Genomic DNA, 17,281 nt, shown 5'->3' with positions numbered 1-17,281 from the left:
ATGATTGTTGGGACAACATTCAGACCTAATTTAGCAATTCTTATAATTGATGAATACAACCTGAGCACAGGTTCCATGAGCATAAATACAACATATAGGGCCGAGGTATTGAAAGAGTATACTACCATTTAAACATAAAGCAATGTATGGTGTATTATTGTTAGAGGAAATGTTGAGTACAAGATATGTTCCCCAAATGTTGTTGCATACCATGCTTTGATCTAGGTATTTCAAAAAATATATATATATAAAAGAGCACAACAAACAACATTATTGTTAAAAGGAATGAATTGAGGTCTATCTTTGCTAATGACTATACACATGATGCATTTTGTTACCAAGTAAGATAATAACCCAGCTAGTTGTTACTGGAGCAAAAACATACAGATCAATGAATGTTTGGGACATAACGATATGTGCTGGTAAGATCAAATATCAAGTGTCAGTTAGCAATCCAAAGTCATAAGTTTTATGCACAATCAATACACGAAAGAATGATTTCAAATTATTATGCTTAAACATTGTTGGTACATGGATACCTATATAAATCATGACTTATGTTATGAATGTGATATCTATAATTTTGTTTTTATTTTACATATCAACACGAATGATGAGATGGAAATAAAATGATAAATACACTTGATTACTTGATGTGAAAATGAATTTACAAATATATTAGTTAGGCAAAGCCAAGTATGTTATATGAACTCAAAGATTAATATCATAGATGAGAGTTTATTAAAATGCATAGAAAATTGTTATCTGAATACAATTGATTTTGAATATATCGATGCATATGTTATAATTTGTGGACAAGTGTTTACATTGCAGATAGTATCATTACCAAACCGACTACGTGATGACAAAACTCCAAGAACAATTGAGGTTCAATGAGATTCCATGATAGGGTATTGACCCTAATTCTACTAGGAGGGGTGGAGGTGTTGCCCACCGTTTATCCTCCAAAACCTAGAGTCATGGAAGGACTGTGCGAGTCACGCTCCCCTAGATGTGTGATGATGACTACCGGATGCCTACTGGGAAATCAGGTCGATATAGTCGACGCTGCCATCCTTAGGGTTTATGAATGGTTAGGTCAGTATAACTGACGCCATGGCATACTCCAGTAGAGGACGGATAGGATGGGAGCGAAAGAGATTAGGAAGGATAGGATGATTTTATGATAGCTTGGGAACCTAGTTGGCACAAGGCATGACCATTAAAGTTATAAACCTAGAAATATTCAAAAACACCAATTTTATAGTGTCCTCACATTAAATAAGAATTTAACCTCGATACGCAACCCTAACAAGAATGTACTAATTGCTAAAATAAGTATTGATATACGGTAAAAACTCTAACTTTGGGACGAAGTTTTCTGAAGGAGGGATGTATGTAATGACCCATCTTTAATATAGAGAGCACAAGAGTATTAGCATGCATACAATGCATGCATATGATAGCTACATATGCATGTATTGCATGTACTGCACTATTATATATATTTTCTAAATCAACTATAAATGTTGAAAATCATGACATTGCTTCAGATAGAAGTTACACCCTCACCCATCACCAAGCATATTGCTTAAATGCGTCATAATTAAGGAGAAAATACCCTAAATAATTTCAATAATATAAATTTAAAAGTATAAAATAAATTTGGTTATAAAGAAATAAATGTAAAATTTAAGTTAATTATAAATATGGTTATATATTTATATATCCCATAATATTAATAAATTATTAAAATGTGAAATTTAAATCAAAATAAAATAAATATTATAAATTATGGGCATTTAAAGAAAACTAATAAAAATCTTAAAGGTAAACTAATACACGTCAATATCCCAGTAGCTTTGGCCAGAGAGAGTTACACGTTACAAAGGAAGGTGTCACCATGTAGGGAGCGGTGACCGCCAAGAAAGGATACATAAAGACGAAAGAGGAGCATCAAAATGGGGGGGGGGATATACAGAGAATGGGGGAAAAATAAATATGTTTGAGGGATGAGCCAGGGGCTCGATTTTGGAACTGAAAATTGGAAAATCTTCAGCTATTCTTGGAGTTTTGGGCACAGGGGCCAGAGGACTTCCATTTCGAAGTCCTCTGGATTTGGGAACTGCAGAGGTTGATCCCAGATAGGCAGGGAGGAATCGATTGATTTGGTAATGGAACCAGAAAACTCGGAGCAACGTGCACTGACATCAGATGGGAGAATCAGGTACGCAATTGCATTTAATTTGATAGAATTAATCTGATAGAATTTTACAAGAAATCTGTTCATCTTGCTAAATTTTAAATAACAATCCTTACATAAAGTCCAATCAAGTCAATGATGGTCAACGCTCTTCACATCAGAATTTCAAACCTGCAACTTCGCAAAGTTACTTCAGCGCCTTCGCAGAAACAAAATTTTGGCCCTGTAATTCGCAGAGTTGCTCCAGTACTTCGCACAAGTGAGAAAAGAGAGATAAAAGTTTGATTTTTCTTCCTTCTTGACCTTCGCTCTCTCTCCTTTGACTTTTGCTCTTTCTCTTTTGATTTTCACTTATCTTCTTGCTCTTGCTTGCATAGAAATCGAAGTTGCCAATGTGTGTCCAAATGAGGTCGAATTATTCTCTATATATATACATCCAGGAGGTCAAACTATTCTCTCTATATATACATCTAGGACCGACTTGTCCAGGTAGGGCCGATTTGGTCTTGTGGATGACAAAATGTCTCTTTTGATTCAATTAAAATTATTTTTCTTCTTTCTTTCAAAAGTCCAAATGGAACTTGACTCAAGTTGTAATGTTCCTAAACAGGAATATAAGTGATATACAAAGCATGCAAACAATCCAGCAATCAAAAAAACGAAATGTACATTAAGCACCCATGGAAACACTGGAAATAGAGAATTGCTGAGCCATTTTATTACTTCTTCAGGAGCAAATACAATAGTAAAATAGAATGGTGCCCCTGGGCTTGTCTCAATGGACAAACATGACAAAACCCAGGTGAGAAAATGTTGAACTAAAGGCTGCTACAACTGCTACACCAAACTGAATTCCGCTGCCCCAGAAAATTGTTCTGTCTGCTGACTTTGAAGGCCTGGAATCACTGCTTCCCGTGCTCAGAAAATCATGAGGTTTCAGCTCCTTGCTCCTTGGCCTAAACCCAGAAAAACCCACGAAGGATTTGGCCAAATGTTGACCTTGGAATTTTGGCCCAAATTCCCCTTGGCTCCTCCAGTTGTTGGCTTAGTTTGGACCCTTGTTTGACCCCTTAGATCTGCCCAAAAAATTCTATAAAATTGGGAGTGTGATCCTTGCCCAAAACCCAGAAAAATCCAGAAAGGAATTTGGTTGGTTCAGACTTCGGAAATTCGACCCCCTTGGAGCCCAGCTTCAGTGGCAACTGCAAAACTCGGCCTGCTGGAATTTGCCTGTAAATCCTCCCAGAAATGGACCCAAAGTGTTGGGCTCACCTCTGCTATCAACCCCCTGACTTCTCGAATGGGCTTCTAGCCTATGGCACCTGCTCCTTAGCTCCACAAAATTGTTGGATTGACCCTTTGCGTTGTTCCCACGCCCAGTAATTCGAACTGCTAGGATGTTGGCTCTGCTGGTTCTGAAACTCACAACAAAGGCTGGCCCTTTGCTACTCTCCCAATCCTCTAACTCTCTCGACAAATGCTTGATCACTGATAGCTCCAAACTCCCCCTGCGTATTCTCCAGCGAGCTAGAAATACGCACTCCCTGTTGTGACTGAATGGTAGTGTTGTAACACACTCCCGGAACTCCGGAAATACTTATGGAACTGCCTCTCTAGGGCGGGCACGGATGGTCCCCGAAGTAGAGGTTGAATCTCTCACTTGAGATATTTGTGGCTAAACAGTCAGTTGACTCAGCTAAAGAACAGAGCGAACAATCAAGTAATTTTGATTGCAAGGTGTAAGAATGAATCAAAAATGAGAGTTTCTCCCTCCTTATAACTCCTTGGGCCTCCCTAGCGTCATGTGGGCCCCTCCATCCACCTATTCGAATTTCCCTCCTAGCTATTCGAATGGGCCAATTCGAACTCCCATGTAGGTGGCCCCCACATTCCACTAGCAACCAAATAAAGGCAAATTGCCCCCCAAGTCCCTAAGTCAAAAATGATGGGTTCTCTTCCTTAGCCAAAATTGTGCAAAATTGTGTAGCAACACCCTGTTACAAATGTATTTGAGAAGGGACATGAGACAAGTACAACAGATTGACTCGTGAAAAAATTATGTTGACTCCATTAACCCTAAAAGCATGAAGAACATGCTTGACTAATGAAATAATAATAATTATTATTATTATTTCTTTTTCTTCTTTTGCTTTTACGTGAAATATACAATGACACAAGTACAGTGATAATTATGAAGACCGAACCTAGTTACATTTTCCAACACCATGATGGATATGCACAATTGAGATAGTTTGCTCAATGGATGCTTAACCTCAATTGATAGCAAGCTTGGTGCTCTTCCTTTGTATTCCACTATGGAAGAGCCACTTGTTAAGAAAGCACCCTATAGGGGGTGTGAAGTGTTCTACATCATAGAGGGGAGCCTCAAGTTATAGTTAACCTATAGCATCTTGGTTTCTTGTTTAGATGATTGGAGATGGCTCGAAGACCAATGGGGCTTTGACAATGTTCTTGCAAGCAATAGCTGACCTAGTGGAGTACATTGCCTTGGAAGATCAATGGAGTCTGTGGAGGCTTGTGATGGAAAGGTGTGGACTTTCCTTCTATAGCTACATCACCTTGAAGTCATTATTGCGCACAACATTGTCATTAGAACACGATACTTATACTCTATGGTGGACATCTCACTTGTGTGGCCTGCAAGGCTAATGTAGGTTGCTTGTAAGGGTTTAGGCCCACATAATATTGTTCACATCCCTTACCTCTCATATAAATAGAAGAAGGAGAGAGTCTTTCCACAATATATTTATTCAATCACTTCTATTCACTCTTGTGAGATGTGACTAAGAGAAGAGAGTGTGCTCTCTCTCTCTCTCTTAAGTCTTCACTTGTACTTGTATCTCTCTTAAGGCACTAGGGTTTCTTGGTCTTCTTGGAGTTTATTGTAGCATCTTGGAAATCTAAGGTAAGGGCTAATCCCCTGGAGACTAGAGATTAGGGTTCTAAGAGAAAACCCTACAGTGAATTTGTGATTGCTGTAGAGGTCGTGTTGGAGAGATTCTTGCACTTGAATATCCTTGGTTGAGCTGAAGTTTGATGATTTACCTTAGCTTAAATTGGTCAAGTTTTTGTACTAACCATGAGAGAAGGCCATGATATCAACTTTCCAACTCGAGCTTATATATAAAGTTTCTAGCTATTCACATCTTGTGTCATTTTCAGATTTGAATTTCGACTATGTATGTCCTTTATGCTTTGCTATTAACTGTTGTTTATGTCTTCCTGATTAAGTACAAGGGAAAACTATCAATTGGGTCTAGCCCAAGTGGTTGTTCAATGGAGTGTTATGTTGAACTCATAAAGATTATATTGTTGTAATGGCTTCGAACCTTTCTGTTGACCTAGCTGTGTGTTCTCAAGAATCTAGGGTTTATCCTGGGTAACATCCTTGGAATGAGGGGAAGTGCCTGGGGTTCTCCCTGGGATATGTTATCTTGGAAAAAAGTAAATGGGAAAATTGTTAAGTGATTTCACATCTAAAGAAGAATATAAGTGGCTGATCTTTACTTCTCTTATACTGCTGCAATTCCTGCTGTAAAGGAGTATTTCAGATCGGATTATTGGTTGATAAGTTGCCAAAGAAAGGGTTGAAACTTATCTCTTTGTTTGGTATTCTTTTCTTCTTGAATTGTCCAGAAGTTTGGGGCTCTTTGAAGTAAATTATTGTAATCTTTCTGCTGCTGTTTTATGCTCTAATTTACAGCAGTCCTAAAGGTTGAAAATTCTACGGCTGAGATCTGGAAACCTTTTAGGAAGAACGTTAAATTTCAGTTTTGCATTAAATGCTCTAGCGCATGAAATTTTCACATATGTATCTCTTGCTGATTTGACATAAAGGCAATTTTGTTTATGGTTTGACATCATATTTGAAGAATTTAAGGGTTGTTTTGTCGCTTTAATATCTGCTGTAAAAATGAATTTTTAGATATGGTTTATGCATGATACCCTAGAGGGTTGAAACTTATCAAGACACTCTAGTATATTTTCTCCTTAGATTGCCTATAAGATTGGGTTGTTAGAGAATGAAATACTGCATCTTTTACGCTGTTGTTTTCATACTCTATTTCATAACAGCCCTCAGGCTGAAATTCATAGGGTCAAGACTCAAGATCGATGAAACCTCTAGGATTAGAGGTGAAATTTCTGATCCTAGAGGTGAAATTTCTAAACTTTGAATTTTCCCAGAAATTTCTAGAAGGTTGACTCAATATCCAACTTGAGATGACTCAGTTGAGGCAAATGTTGACTTGAACAAATTAAACGACGCCAGATGTCGATTCAAAATCCAAGTCGGACCTGTTTAAGTCAAAAACCAATGAAACTCAGCGAAGTCAAGTTGACTTTGTCGAGTTTGATCACATTGTTCGCCACGCATTCAACCATAAAATTAACGACTCAAAATGTCTTAAAATCATACAATGATGAGACTTAGTCAACAATGTATTGTATTTGTATTCTAGAAAATATCTCACTTAACAATCCACCTCACTATCACTTACCATAATGTAATTGTAATTCTAATTGTAACTCTAAAATCAAGAAGACAAACACCCCCTAATTGCTCCATTTTTTCTAAACATAAACGGTTGGCTTTTCTATTAAAAGGGGTTGTGGCCTAGCCGTACAGCTTGTAATACAAAGCTTTTGGGATTGGCCATCGCCTATTCTCAAAAAATTACAAACTGGCTTCTATGAGTTCCTTGATCTTAATTTTCCAGTTCCTGCTGTAGAAAGCCTGACAATATATTGTCTTATAAATTGGATAGCAATAAAATGGCACGGCAAAACATTTCAGAACTAATTACTTCAAAAAGTCTGAATACGAGGCAGCAAGCGATGTTTGAGTTCCTCTTGCTTTATTTGTTCTGCTTCTATTTCTCAGAGTTCTCAGTGCGGCAAAACATTTCAGAACTAATTACTTCAAAAAGTCTGAATACGAGGCAGCAAGCGATGTTTGAGTTCCTCTTGCTTTATTTGTTCTGCTTCTATTTCTCAGAGTTCTCAGTTGAATTTCCGCTTCTATTTCTCAGAGTTCTCAGTTGAAATTCCACTCTCTTGTGAGAGGGGTCGATGCCTACTTTGTTGGAGCATTGATGTAAGAAGTGCCTAGCGTTGGAGGAGATCTTATCGATTTGTGAACCTCAGCTGCTTGAGGATGTGTCTCTGAAAGTGTTTGAGGTTCTTGCGTCATTTCCAAAGTGGCCTTTAGGACTGAGAGATCATCTTCCTGCCACTCTTCTTTCTCCCCTGCTGAGATAGACTCTGGTTCCTTCTGATTGTTCAATAGCTTTATTTCTGGTCGTTGGAACTTGGGATTCTTCCTTTGACTCCTGGTGTATGAAAACCTGAGTGTCGTCTCGTGGAGCTTCATGATTTTGAGGGCATTTGTTGAACTGGATCCTCCCTTGGTTCCATTTAGTCACTCCATCAATCAGCCACTAATTTATCCGTCAATCACTCCATTTATGGATTCCAATCCAAGGAAACAAATACGCAATCATAGCTTCATCAGTCACCTACTAATTTCTCCACCAACCGCTCTATTCTGATTCCATTCCATTTTTGGGCTCTATGTACTTTAAAAAATATATAATGAGTACAGTGTAAAACAAATGTTTATATTTTTGTAATCTCTTCTAATGCTTGCATGCTTCTCTCTTGTTTGTTTTCTTGTATGCGAGTATATTACATGCTTTCTCACTGTGCTTTGTGTTTTATCATATAATAGGCCAGAAAAGAAATAATTAAATAAATAAACATAGTCATAGTGGTTGGTTGCCACAATAGGATGTTTCTATTGGCCCCTTGTGATAAGGCTCAAGGAGCAGGCTCCTCCACTTTTTAAGTCATAAATTAACACTCATGAGGTGTAGATCAATTGGTTTGCGTGGGGTTTAGTCCCCACCAGATCATAGTTTCAATTCTCATGAGGAGAGGTTGAGGATGGGAGCCACCTTTGGGGGAGTTAAAATATCCGACAGGACATCCAAGCTCAATCGAGCTTACCACAATCCTGGTAATAGCATCTTACTGGTTGACAGATCATTGTTCCATCCAACATTGGGGCTGGCCCAAACCTCGACTCAGCCTAGAAAAACAAAAACAAAAAAATCTACACCTTGATATTGAGCCGATAGATTGTGTTCTTAATGAAAAGAAAATGCAGCTGTTTGTTACAAGAGCCTACCCATTGATTCCCTTCCTACCCCTCTCCGATTTTGACACTGGTTTAGCTAAGCGCTGAGGACAATTAGTGATGGCTAAGAGGTCGAAGCCAAAGAGCTACTTGAGTGGTAGCATTGGAGACACTCAACCTCACCTTGATATTAACTGAGAGTCCCAAAAGGGGCATGTACCTCAGTGGTAAAGCATTTCGTTGCCCAGCGGCATGGAGATAGTGGATTTGATACCTAGCGTACCCAATTCTCAACATGGTATCAAAACCAGGTGTTGAGGTTGACTGACTGCCGGCTGTGGACAGGTCCTGCGTTGCTAAGGTTCCAAAGGGCAGGTGTCGATTGAAGTTACACAAATTGAACCACCGTTTTTTTGTATGCTTGAGTTTATATACACAAAGTAGCATAGCATATGAATACTGAATCAATGTGAAAGAGGCGACTTGCCTGCGACCGATACTGTTAACAGCAGCGATGATTTCCGCTGCCTGGTAGGCACGCTGAGTAATGGAAGGCCATATCCAACAGCTCCCTTCGCAAGCTCCCATGGCCTTCAATTCTAACGCAGCCTTCAATGCCTGCTCTTTCCCTTCCTTTGAAAGCCCGCTGTCCATCGACGTCTTTGCAACCGGATTCGTATTGATGATACCCTTTTTCTCCAACTCCGACTCCCCGGACCTTACCAGATAATACCTACAAGTAGTTATAAACTTTTAGCAAAGGAATCAAATCATCAGAAAAGCAAAAACGTTAATAAGCAGATATTCGACTCTGCCTGCGCCTACCGATTGCTGAGATTGGCGGGAGGCATCCGAAGCAACCCCGACGCTTCAGCAACGTCACTGTTGCTGTTGGCAATATATAGCCAGGGGATGTCGCACAGATCCCCCAGAGACAAGAGAGCAGATAACGCACATACCATGAGAGGTTTCTTCACAGTATTTGAAATGGGAATGGCGTTGCCACCCGTAATTGTGATGGAGTTTTTTGACTCCGAAGGTTTTGGATGTATAGGACTGTGGAATCTGTTCGGGGATTCAGGAGTTGCAAAGTTCGAATTTCCGAGGAGATTCGAATTCCATGGAATTGCTTCAACTCTTTTGGGATGCATCAGTTGGTGTGAAGCTATGATGAGTGCCGGCGCCATCGTTCCCTCGTTCCCTTCTTACAAACAACTGAACCATTTCTTATCCACTTGAACGCGGAGAACTCCGATCGACGGTGACAAGTACGTCAATCCATGTGTATTGTCAATCGAGTACATGGTTATGGTTGAACATATTGCTCATCTTTATGGTTCACCATGATTCAGATTGCTAGCCTTCGAAGCAAGGCAAGAGTGTGGAGTATGGAAGGGGTATGAAAATGAGCTAGGACTGTTACTCTCTGGGTGTCTCTCTGGGTGTATAGACGGCGATTCCTATTTCCGCCATAGTTTTTTAATTAATGCCCCTGACATGGGAGCGCGATAGGGAAATATAAAGCGAGATTGTTTTTTTTCTCTTCTAGTTTTTTTTTTCGCGTTATATTTTCCTATCGCGCCCCCATGTCAAGGGGCATTAATTAAAACACTGTGGCGGAAATAGGAATCACCGTGTCTAGACGGTTCAACCCCAAAAACATCATTAAAATAAATCAATCAATCCATCCATGTGTATTGTCAATCAAAAATAAATCAATCAATCCATCCATGTGTATTGTCAATCAATAGTTGACGAGAATTTTCCAATAATCAATCCATGTTACTCTCTTGGTCTCATTAAAATAAATCAATCAATCAATCCATGTGTATTGTCAATCAATAGTAGTAGAGAATTTTCCAATAATCAATCTATGTGTATTGTCAATCACTAGTTATGGAGAATTTTCCTATAAAATTGTGTAGATGATTATGTCTATGTTCCCTTAGACCTTCTAAATTGTATTCATTGTCACATGGTGAGAATCCATTCTCAAACTATGGTGGCTAAAAGTCCCTCGAGTGGGAAGGCGTTTCATTAGAGATTTTAAATTTACTTATAAAGTTGTTGGATTTAAATTCTCGTGGTTTATTAAAGATCGATCGAAGAAAAATTACTTAGGTTTCCGTGAAGGTTTAAGACATCATCTAAAAAAGCTATTTACAAGTGATTTTGTTTCACTACTAATTATTTTTCTTTATAAGATTTGTTGTTTTCTTTTACTTAAAATTATATGAGCAAAACAAACAAATTATATTTAGGGATGGTTTGTCCTGGATAATGTCATGGTTGTGTTAAAGGTATGGAATAAGCTAGATGGTTAGGTTGGTTGTGTTAAAGGCATGGAATAAGCTAGATGCTTAGGTTGAAATCTCTTTTTGTTGAAATGGATTTTGAAAAAGCATATAACCATGTTGTGTTAAAGGTATGGAATAAGCTAGATGCTTAGGTTGAAATCTTTTTTTATTGAAATGGATTTTGAAAAAGTATATAACCATGTCAAATGGCCTCTTTTTATTGAAATGGATTTTGAAAAAGCATATAACCATGTTGTGTTAAAAATATGGAATAAGCTGGATGCTTAGGTTGAAATCTCCTTTTATTGAAATGGATTTTGAAAAAGCATATAACCATGTTAAGTGGCCCTTTATCTTGGCCATGTTTTGGGACCTTGGGTTTGGCTAGATTTTTATTCAATACATGGAGAGCATGTTTTAAGACGCTTGGTCTTGCATGTATCTCAATCAAGTTAAATCTAAGCAAGTCATCTTATTTTAGTCAATTTGACAAGTTTTCCCTCTAGTCTCACACTTGTGTGTTCATTAGTGTTTGTAACTACCGTCTACATCACTAGTCCAAAGGGTGTTACACTCTCAAGCTCAAATTCTAGTTAAATGGTTAATGGGCATTTTTTCAATGATTATTTCCTTACAGTCTTGAAGGAAAAAAAAATAAAAAAATCAATGAATAGTGTTATGAGTTACTTCTATGTTTTAATGAAGTTTTGGGCTCCAAATTATAATTAACTAAAGTGCAAACTTATACATTGTCTTTGGATGGCATTCCTCACCAGATATGAAGCCAAGGGTGGTCATGGATTCAACTTAGGCAAGCACTTAAGTTTCTAGCGACCCTATTTTCCTTCCAATATTCCTCGAAATAACTTTGGGGGTGGTGTGCAGAGAATAGGTGAGGAAATGGATAAACAAATTATATCCCATTGCCTCTTTTTTATATATTCCATGTTTGTTCAAATTTGCTTATTACTAATCATTCATACTTATTCCTCTTATGAGCCTCGAATGGAAATCCAGGAATGACATGGGAGTTAATAGTGATAATGCAGTCGAACTCTTCACCCTAGATTTTGGTCTAAGGCAAGCCATTGGCCAAACTTAGCCAAATTGTGCATTGAGGGCAACTCGCAAATGGTTATCTCTATGGTTCGGAAACTCTTACATGGATCCTACTCACTTCAAATCTCACATAGTTGGAAATTGAAAAGTTTCTTATCATGAATTGCCAGTCTTCTACTGCAAATTCCAGTCATCTAGCCTTCCCATGTTAGGCATCAGGGAAATAAAGTGGCAAAAATATCATCTAATGAGGGATGTTAGAGCTCTTCCTCTCTGATCAACAACTCTTGGGAAGCTCTCCCAACCTCTTTACCAAGAAGGTACACATTGATCCTAGAGTACCATGCGTGTAGAGCTCACTTCAACCCATAAAGGGTCTTCTTCAATATACATACATGGGAATCCCTCCCAGCACCTCAAATCCCTGAGGTTGCTCAACATACATCTCCTCCTCAATCACCCCATTAAGGAAGATAATGTTCATGTCCATCTAATGAATCATCCACCCCATCTCCATTGTAAAAATTATGACTTCCTTGATAGATGCATATATGGAGACAGGTGTGAAGGTTTACTCGTACTCCACTCCCTCCTTCTAGGAGAACCCTCTCACCAGGAACCTCACCTTGTACTTCTCAATGTTGTCATCTACTACGTGCTTGATCTTATAGATCCATCAATAAATGACCACTGACTTTCCCTTCAACCTTGGCACTATGTCCCACACATTGTTCCTCATGATGGAATTATACTCCTCCACCATGGCATCCCTCCAAACCTATTGATCTATCGCCTCCTCAAAAGTAAAAGGCTCAGAATCACTAATGTTGATCATCAAGGTCATATAGATGAAAAATCTAGCTGGTGGTCTGCTTTGTCTAAACATCCTATTAGGATCCTCCACATGCTCCTCTGCATCTCTTAATTTTTGTTCAACACATCTTGACCTCCTCCTAATAGAGCTAGAAGGAACATCTCACTTCTCCTCCTAAATTGAAGGTTGTGTCCTTGATGTTAGTGTTACTGGATCCTCCTCAACCTTTGAAGACCCTCGCTCCTTGTCCTCTACCACCACTATCTTTGTGTCATGAGGCCTCCTAAAGATCGTACTCCCCGAATCTGACATCCCTACTAACAATGACTCTCCTCTATCATAGAATGTAGACCCTATAGGCCTTTGAGACCTCACTATAGCCTACAAAGATCACTTTCTCAGAATAGGGCTCTAGTTTAGTCCTCTTATCTGAAGGAATAAGGAAAATTATATTGGACTACTAAATATACGAAGGTGGCCCACCTCCAGTCTCACTCTTGTAAAATCCTCCTCACGAGTCTTGTCCTCCACTGCTTTGTGAAGGACTCATGTTCTACAAGTAAACAATTGTATTGCAAGCCTATTCCCATAAGAACATAGGCAAGTATTGATCATGGATCATTGCCTTCACTGCTCCAATTATGATCCTATTCTTTTGTTCTGCAACCCTGTTTTGTTGAGGGTTGTAAGGCACTGTGAACCATCTCTTGATTCCTACCTCCCTGTAGAAACCCTTGAACTCATTGGAGGTATAGTCACTCTCGTTATTTGATCTCAACACCTTGAAATTATTCGCAGTCTAGTTCTCCACAAGAGCTTTGAACTCTTGGAACCAACTAAAGACCTCATCCTTGGTCTTCAGGAAGTAGATCCAAGTCCTCCTGGAATAGTCATCTATGAAGGTCAAAAAGTAGTTGAACCCTGTGATTGACTCCATTGACATAGGACCACATACATCTAAATGCACCAATTCCAACACTCCCTTGGACCTGGTCTCATTGTGAGGAAAGGTTGTCTTGGCATGCTTTCCAAGCATACATCCTTTACACACACCCTCCTACTCCACCTTAATCTATGAAAAACCAGTGACCATCTCCCATAATAATAATAAATCCATGTAATGTAGATGTCCCATCCTCATATGCCAAAGCTCCCTCTAGCTGTCATTTCCATGCACCAAGGCCTTCAAAGGTTGTCCTCTCAACAGATATAGGTTGCTCTCCTTGATCCCTATCACACGCCTCATGTTGGGATTTGCTCCTCTCAACCTCACAGAAACTTCATCTCCCATGAAGTTGACCTTAAGTCCCTTGTCCACCATGGCTGAAACAAAAAACAATTCCTTCTCCAACCCAAGTACATATAACGCCTACTTAACCTCCATAGGACTACTTGAGTCCAACTAGAACTGTATATTACCAATACCCTCCACTACATATCTCACATTATCTCCAAGCTCTACATGCAGATCTCAGGGCTTCTTGGCAAAGCTAGTAAAGAGGTTATGAGATCCCATCATATGACAAGAAGCTCCATTATCCACAAACCACGCACCATGAGATATGGTGCTAGAAAAGCAAGAGACCAAGGTAAACTCCTTATTAAACTTCACAAAAAGCTCATCCATATGTGTTGTTGTTCCTATAGAATTTTCCCCTTTGCTCTTTTTCTTGTTTGGACATTGTCTAGCACAGTGACCGAACTTGTGACATGCAAAGCACTTGAATTTATTCATGTCCTTCTTCTTCTTACCTTATGAAGATCTACCTCCAACCTGGTGTGACTTGGTGTTTCCCTTACCCTTCTTCATTTGCCCAGCAAGAGTAAGGTCCTCCACATCTCCACCCTTGCTTTGTCCACTAGTGGTATAGTTGTAATAGCCCTGGTGAAAATTCCATGTAATAAAGTTAAAAACAATAACCATGGTTGATTGGACACTTATTCCAAGCTGAATGTTGGGAAGGACATCCTAAGGGGTGTTCATTTGGCTGTTTATAGTTAAGGAAATTGGCGAAGGCAATGGCTAAGGCTTTGGAAAGGCAAAATGGCATTTTGGCACAATTATTTATTAAGATAATGGAAATTAGGAGAAAAAGAAAGGTGAAAGGTCACAGGTTGCATGTGAGGAGGAAAATGAAGGAAAATAATGGAAAATGAAGAAAGTAGAGGCCTCATTCATAAAAAGGCTTATGAGGATCAATTGGTAACCTGTTGCCAGTTTAGTTTTGGAGCACTTTCATTATTCTCTCTCTCTCTCATACTCTTGGACACTTAGAGTTTTCTTGGAGCACTTTGGCATTGGAGCAAGAAAGGCAAAGAATGTAAGAGGAAGCAAAGATCAAGCAGGGAAAGGCAGGATTAAGCATCTAGAGCAAGCTTCATTGCAGGTATCGACTTGCATGTGTATTTTCCTTACAAGATTTGGCATGCATGGGATTGCATGTGCTCCTTTTCTACCATGGCATGGGTTTTGCCTGGTGTGACAATATTTCAGCCTAGCCTTGCCATTTCCTGATAGCTTTGATGAGATGGGTTCTCTCATTTGGTTTATGTGGGATGGCTGGATTGGATTCAAAGTTGAGTGGGGTGGATCTCTGAATTGACAAACACATGGTGCAGTGGTCTCTGAACCAGACTGAGGATCATGAAGCCACTAGTCTAGTAACCCCTTAACCAGACTATGGGTTGCGGTAAAGCCAGATTGTGTGCCTCGGTGGGCCTAGGAATCCTTGATGATGAGTGGCGGGATATACAGCAAAGCCAAGAGGTGGATTTTCTTTCCGTTGGGCCTAGTGGTTCCGGGATGGAATGCATGGTAAATCCTAGAGAGTATGTCTCGGTGTAGGACCTAGTGATCCCTGGATCGGACTGTGGATGCACGGTAAAGCCTGAGAGACTAGGAGGCACTCAAATTCCTCACGATGTAGGCAGAGAACTCTGGTGGAATCCACATTGATTAGTGTTTTTGATGTGTTCTATGAGTCCCACATTCATTCTTGGAATATGGCACGGGGGTGATTGACTGAAGAGAGACTTGGCTTAGCCAATCTATGGTCAAGTGGAACGTGGTAGTCCCATCTCCGGTTGGTTCATTGAATTCATTAATGAGAAATTCATTCCCTTGATTTTCATGTGTAAAAGTACTAATGTATACATGGAATTTGATCACTGATATGTCCATTGTATTTATGTTCCTATTATGTTGGTTATATGTATATTTTGTGATAGCAGCTGTGTATGGCTCTCAACATGCTTTTACTTGTATCTGAATGGATAATGTATCTATAATCTAATAAATGATAAGGAAGCAAATGACATGAGGACACAATGGTTCATGGTGATTCTCAGATAAGTATGAGATCCCTACAGTTAATTTTGTTGTTTACACCTGTGTTGATGATATGTTTGACGAAATGCCTGTCATGGCTAGTAGGGATCCGGTTATGGTCTTATTCAACTTAGATCTTTTGCATCCTTGTTTCCTTATATTCTTACCAATTTTAAGTGATCATTCCATTATGAGAAATGTCCCAGGCTCTGGGCCGAAAAAGGTGGCTCAAATCCCGGAATGCTAGCAAAACAGAGTGTTAGCCTAGAGACCAACTCGCCTGAGTAGTGTCTGGGGAGCGCTATAACTCACATGGGTAGTGTCTAGGGAGAGTTATAACTCGTCTTGGCAGTGTCTGGGGAGTGTTACTTTGACCTAAGTTGGTTAAAACAACAATAGGACTTAGGGATAGGTTGTTTGAGTGGTTGACTTGTCTCCTGAAGGTTATGTGGATGATGTTGGATGACTGTGTGTGATGTTCCGTCGATTCCACTTCCTTAAGTTCACCTAAGAGGTCGAATCTAATCATAGTAGCCTCTTGTCTCATGTTTACCCCGATTGCCATGGTTACTTGGGTGGATGTGGGAGGAGGGTGTTACAATAGCTTTCCCAAATCTCCTTTTATGTAAATTCATCCCACAACTAGCTCCAATGTGGAAGTTGTTGTCCAGCAAGGATCTCATCCACAAATGTGGTCCATTACTTAGAAGATCCATTCAAATCTATTTTTTATAAGCTCATAATCATTCACAACTTCTCCCACGACTAATAGCTCATCACGAGCCTCTTGAATCCTAGTAAGATACAAGATCACAGTCTTAGATTTGTTCATGTGAATACTGTTTAGCTTCTCTCGCAACACCATCTTCTTATTCTTGTTAATAAACTGGTATAAATTAGCCAAGGTCGTCCACATATTGTGTGTTGTCCCCTTACAACCTATTATGTGAGGGATCACATGATACTTCATACCATCCAAAATAATTCCCCTTGCCCTCACATCCTTCAACTTGTGATCGACTACTTGGATAGGGTCTGTAGGAACTTAGATTTCCGTGCTTGCAAATTTCCACACACCATTCACCTTTAGAACAATGGATACATTCTATTTCCATGGAATGATATTACCAACGCCCTACAACCTGTCTTCATACCTCAAACCTGATGGTGTCATACTAAACAAATCAACTTAATCACAAAAAATAGTAAATCATTTTAAATATGTTGTCTAAAAAAAAAAAATTACCGTTAAATTTGTGATCTCTCTCCTGTCAGATTCTTAGGGCTCTGATAATATGTTAATTTAAACTCTTATCGTCCCTAATTTAATTTCACTCAACAAATTAACCATACCCAGAAATAATATTTTACCAAATAAATTTCAAAACTACTAACAACTAAATACGTTGATAATTAATAGGTA

General features: G+C 39.2%; 1 protein-coding gene across 1 annotated transcript in view; it reads right to left on the bottom strand.

Moving 5' to 3' along the window:
• LOC149168556 (Phosphoglycerate mutase family protein) overlaps nucleotides 1-9,662 on the bottom strand; it is a 226,741-nt gene extending 217,079 nt beyond the window's left edge. The window contains exons 1-2 of the mRNA XM_089428312.1: nucleotides 9,186-9,662; nucleotides 8,848-9,093 (exon numbers count right to left, since the gene is read on the bottom strand). Of these exons, the coding sequence (XP_089284438.1) occupies nucleotides 8,848-9,093; nucleotides 9,186-9,547 (608 nt within the window). The 5' untranslated portion in view covers nucleotides 9,548-9,662. The remainder of the gene's footprint in view (nucleotides 1-8,847; nucleotides 9,094-9,185) is intronic.
• Between the last annotated feature and the right edge of the window lie 7,619 nt (nucleotides 9,663-17,281).

This window comes from Pinus tabuliformis, chromosome 4_2 (genome assembly GCF_031772625.1).
Source record: "Pinus tabuliformis cultivar Carrire ecotype Pingquan chromosome 4_2, CPIR1, whole genome shotgun sequence".
Lineage (NCBI taxonomy): Eukaryota > Viridiplantae > Streptophyta > Pinopsida > Pinales > Pinaceae > Pinus > Pinus tabuliformis.
The sequence above is the reverse complement of the archived record's forward strand: the minus strand, read 5'-3'. Positions and strand labels throughout refer to the sequence as shown.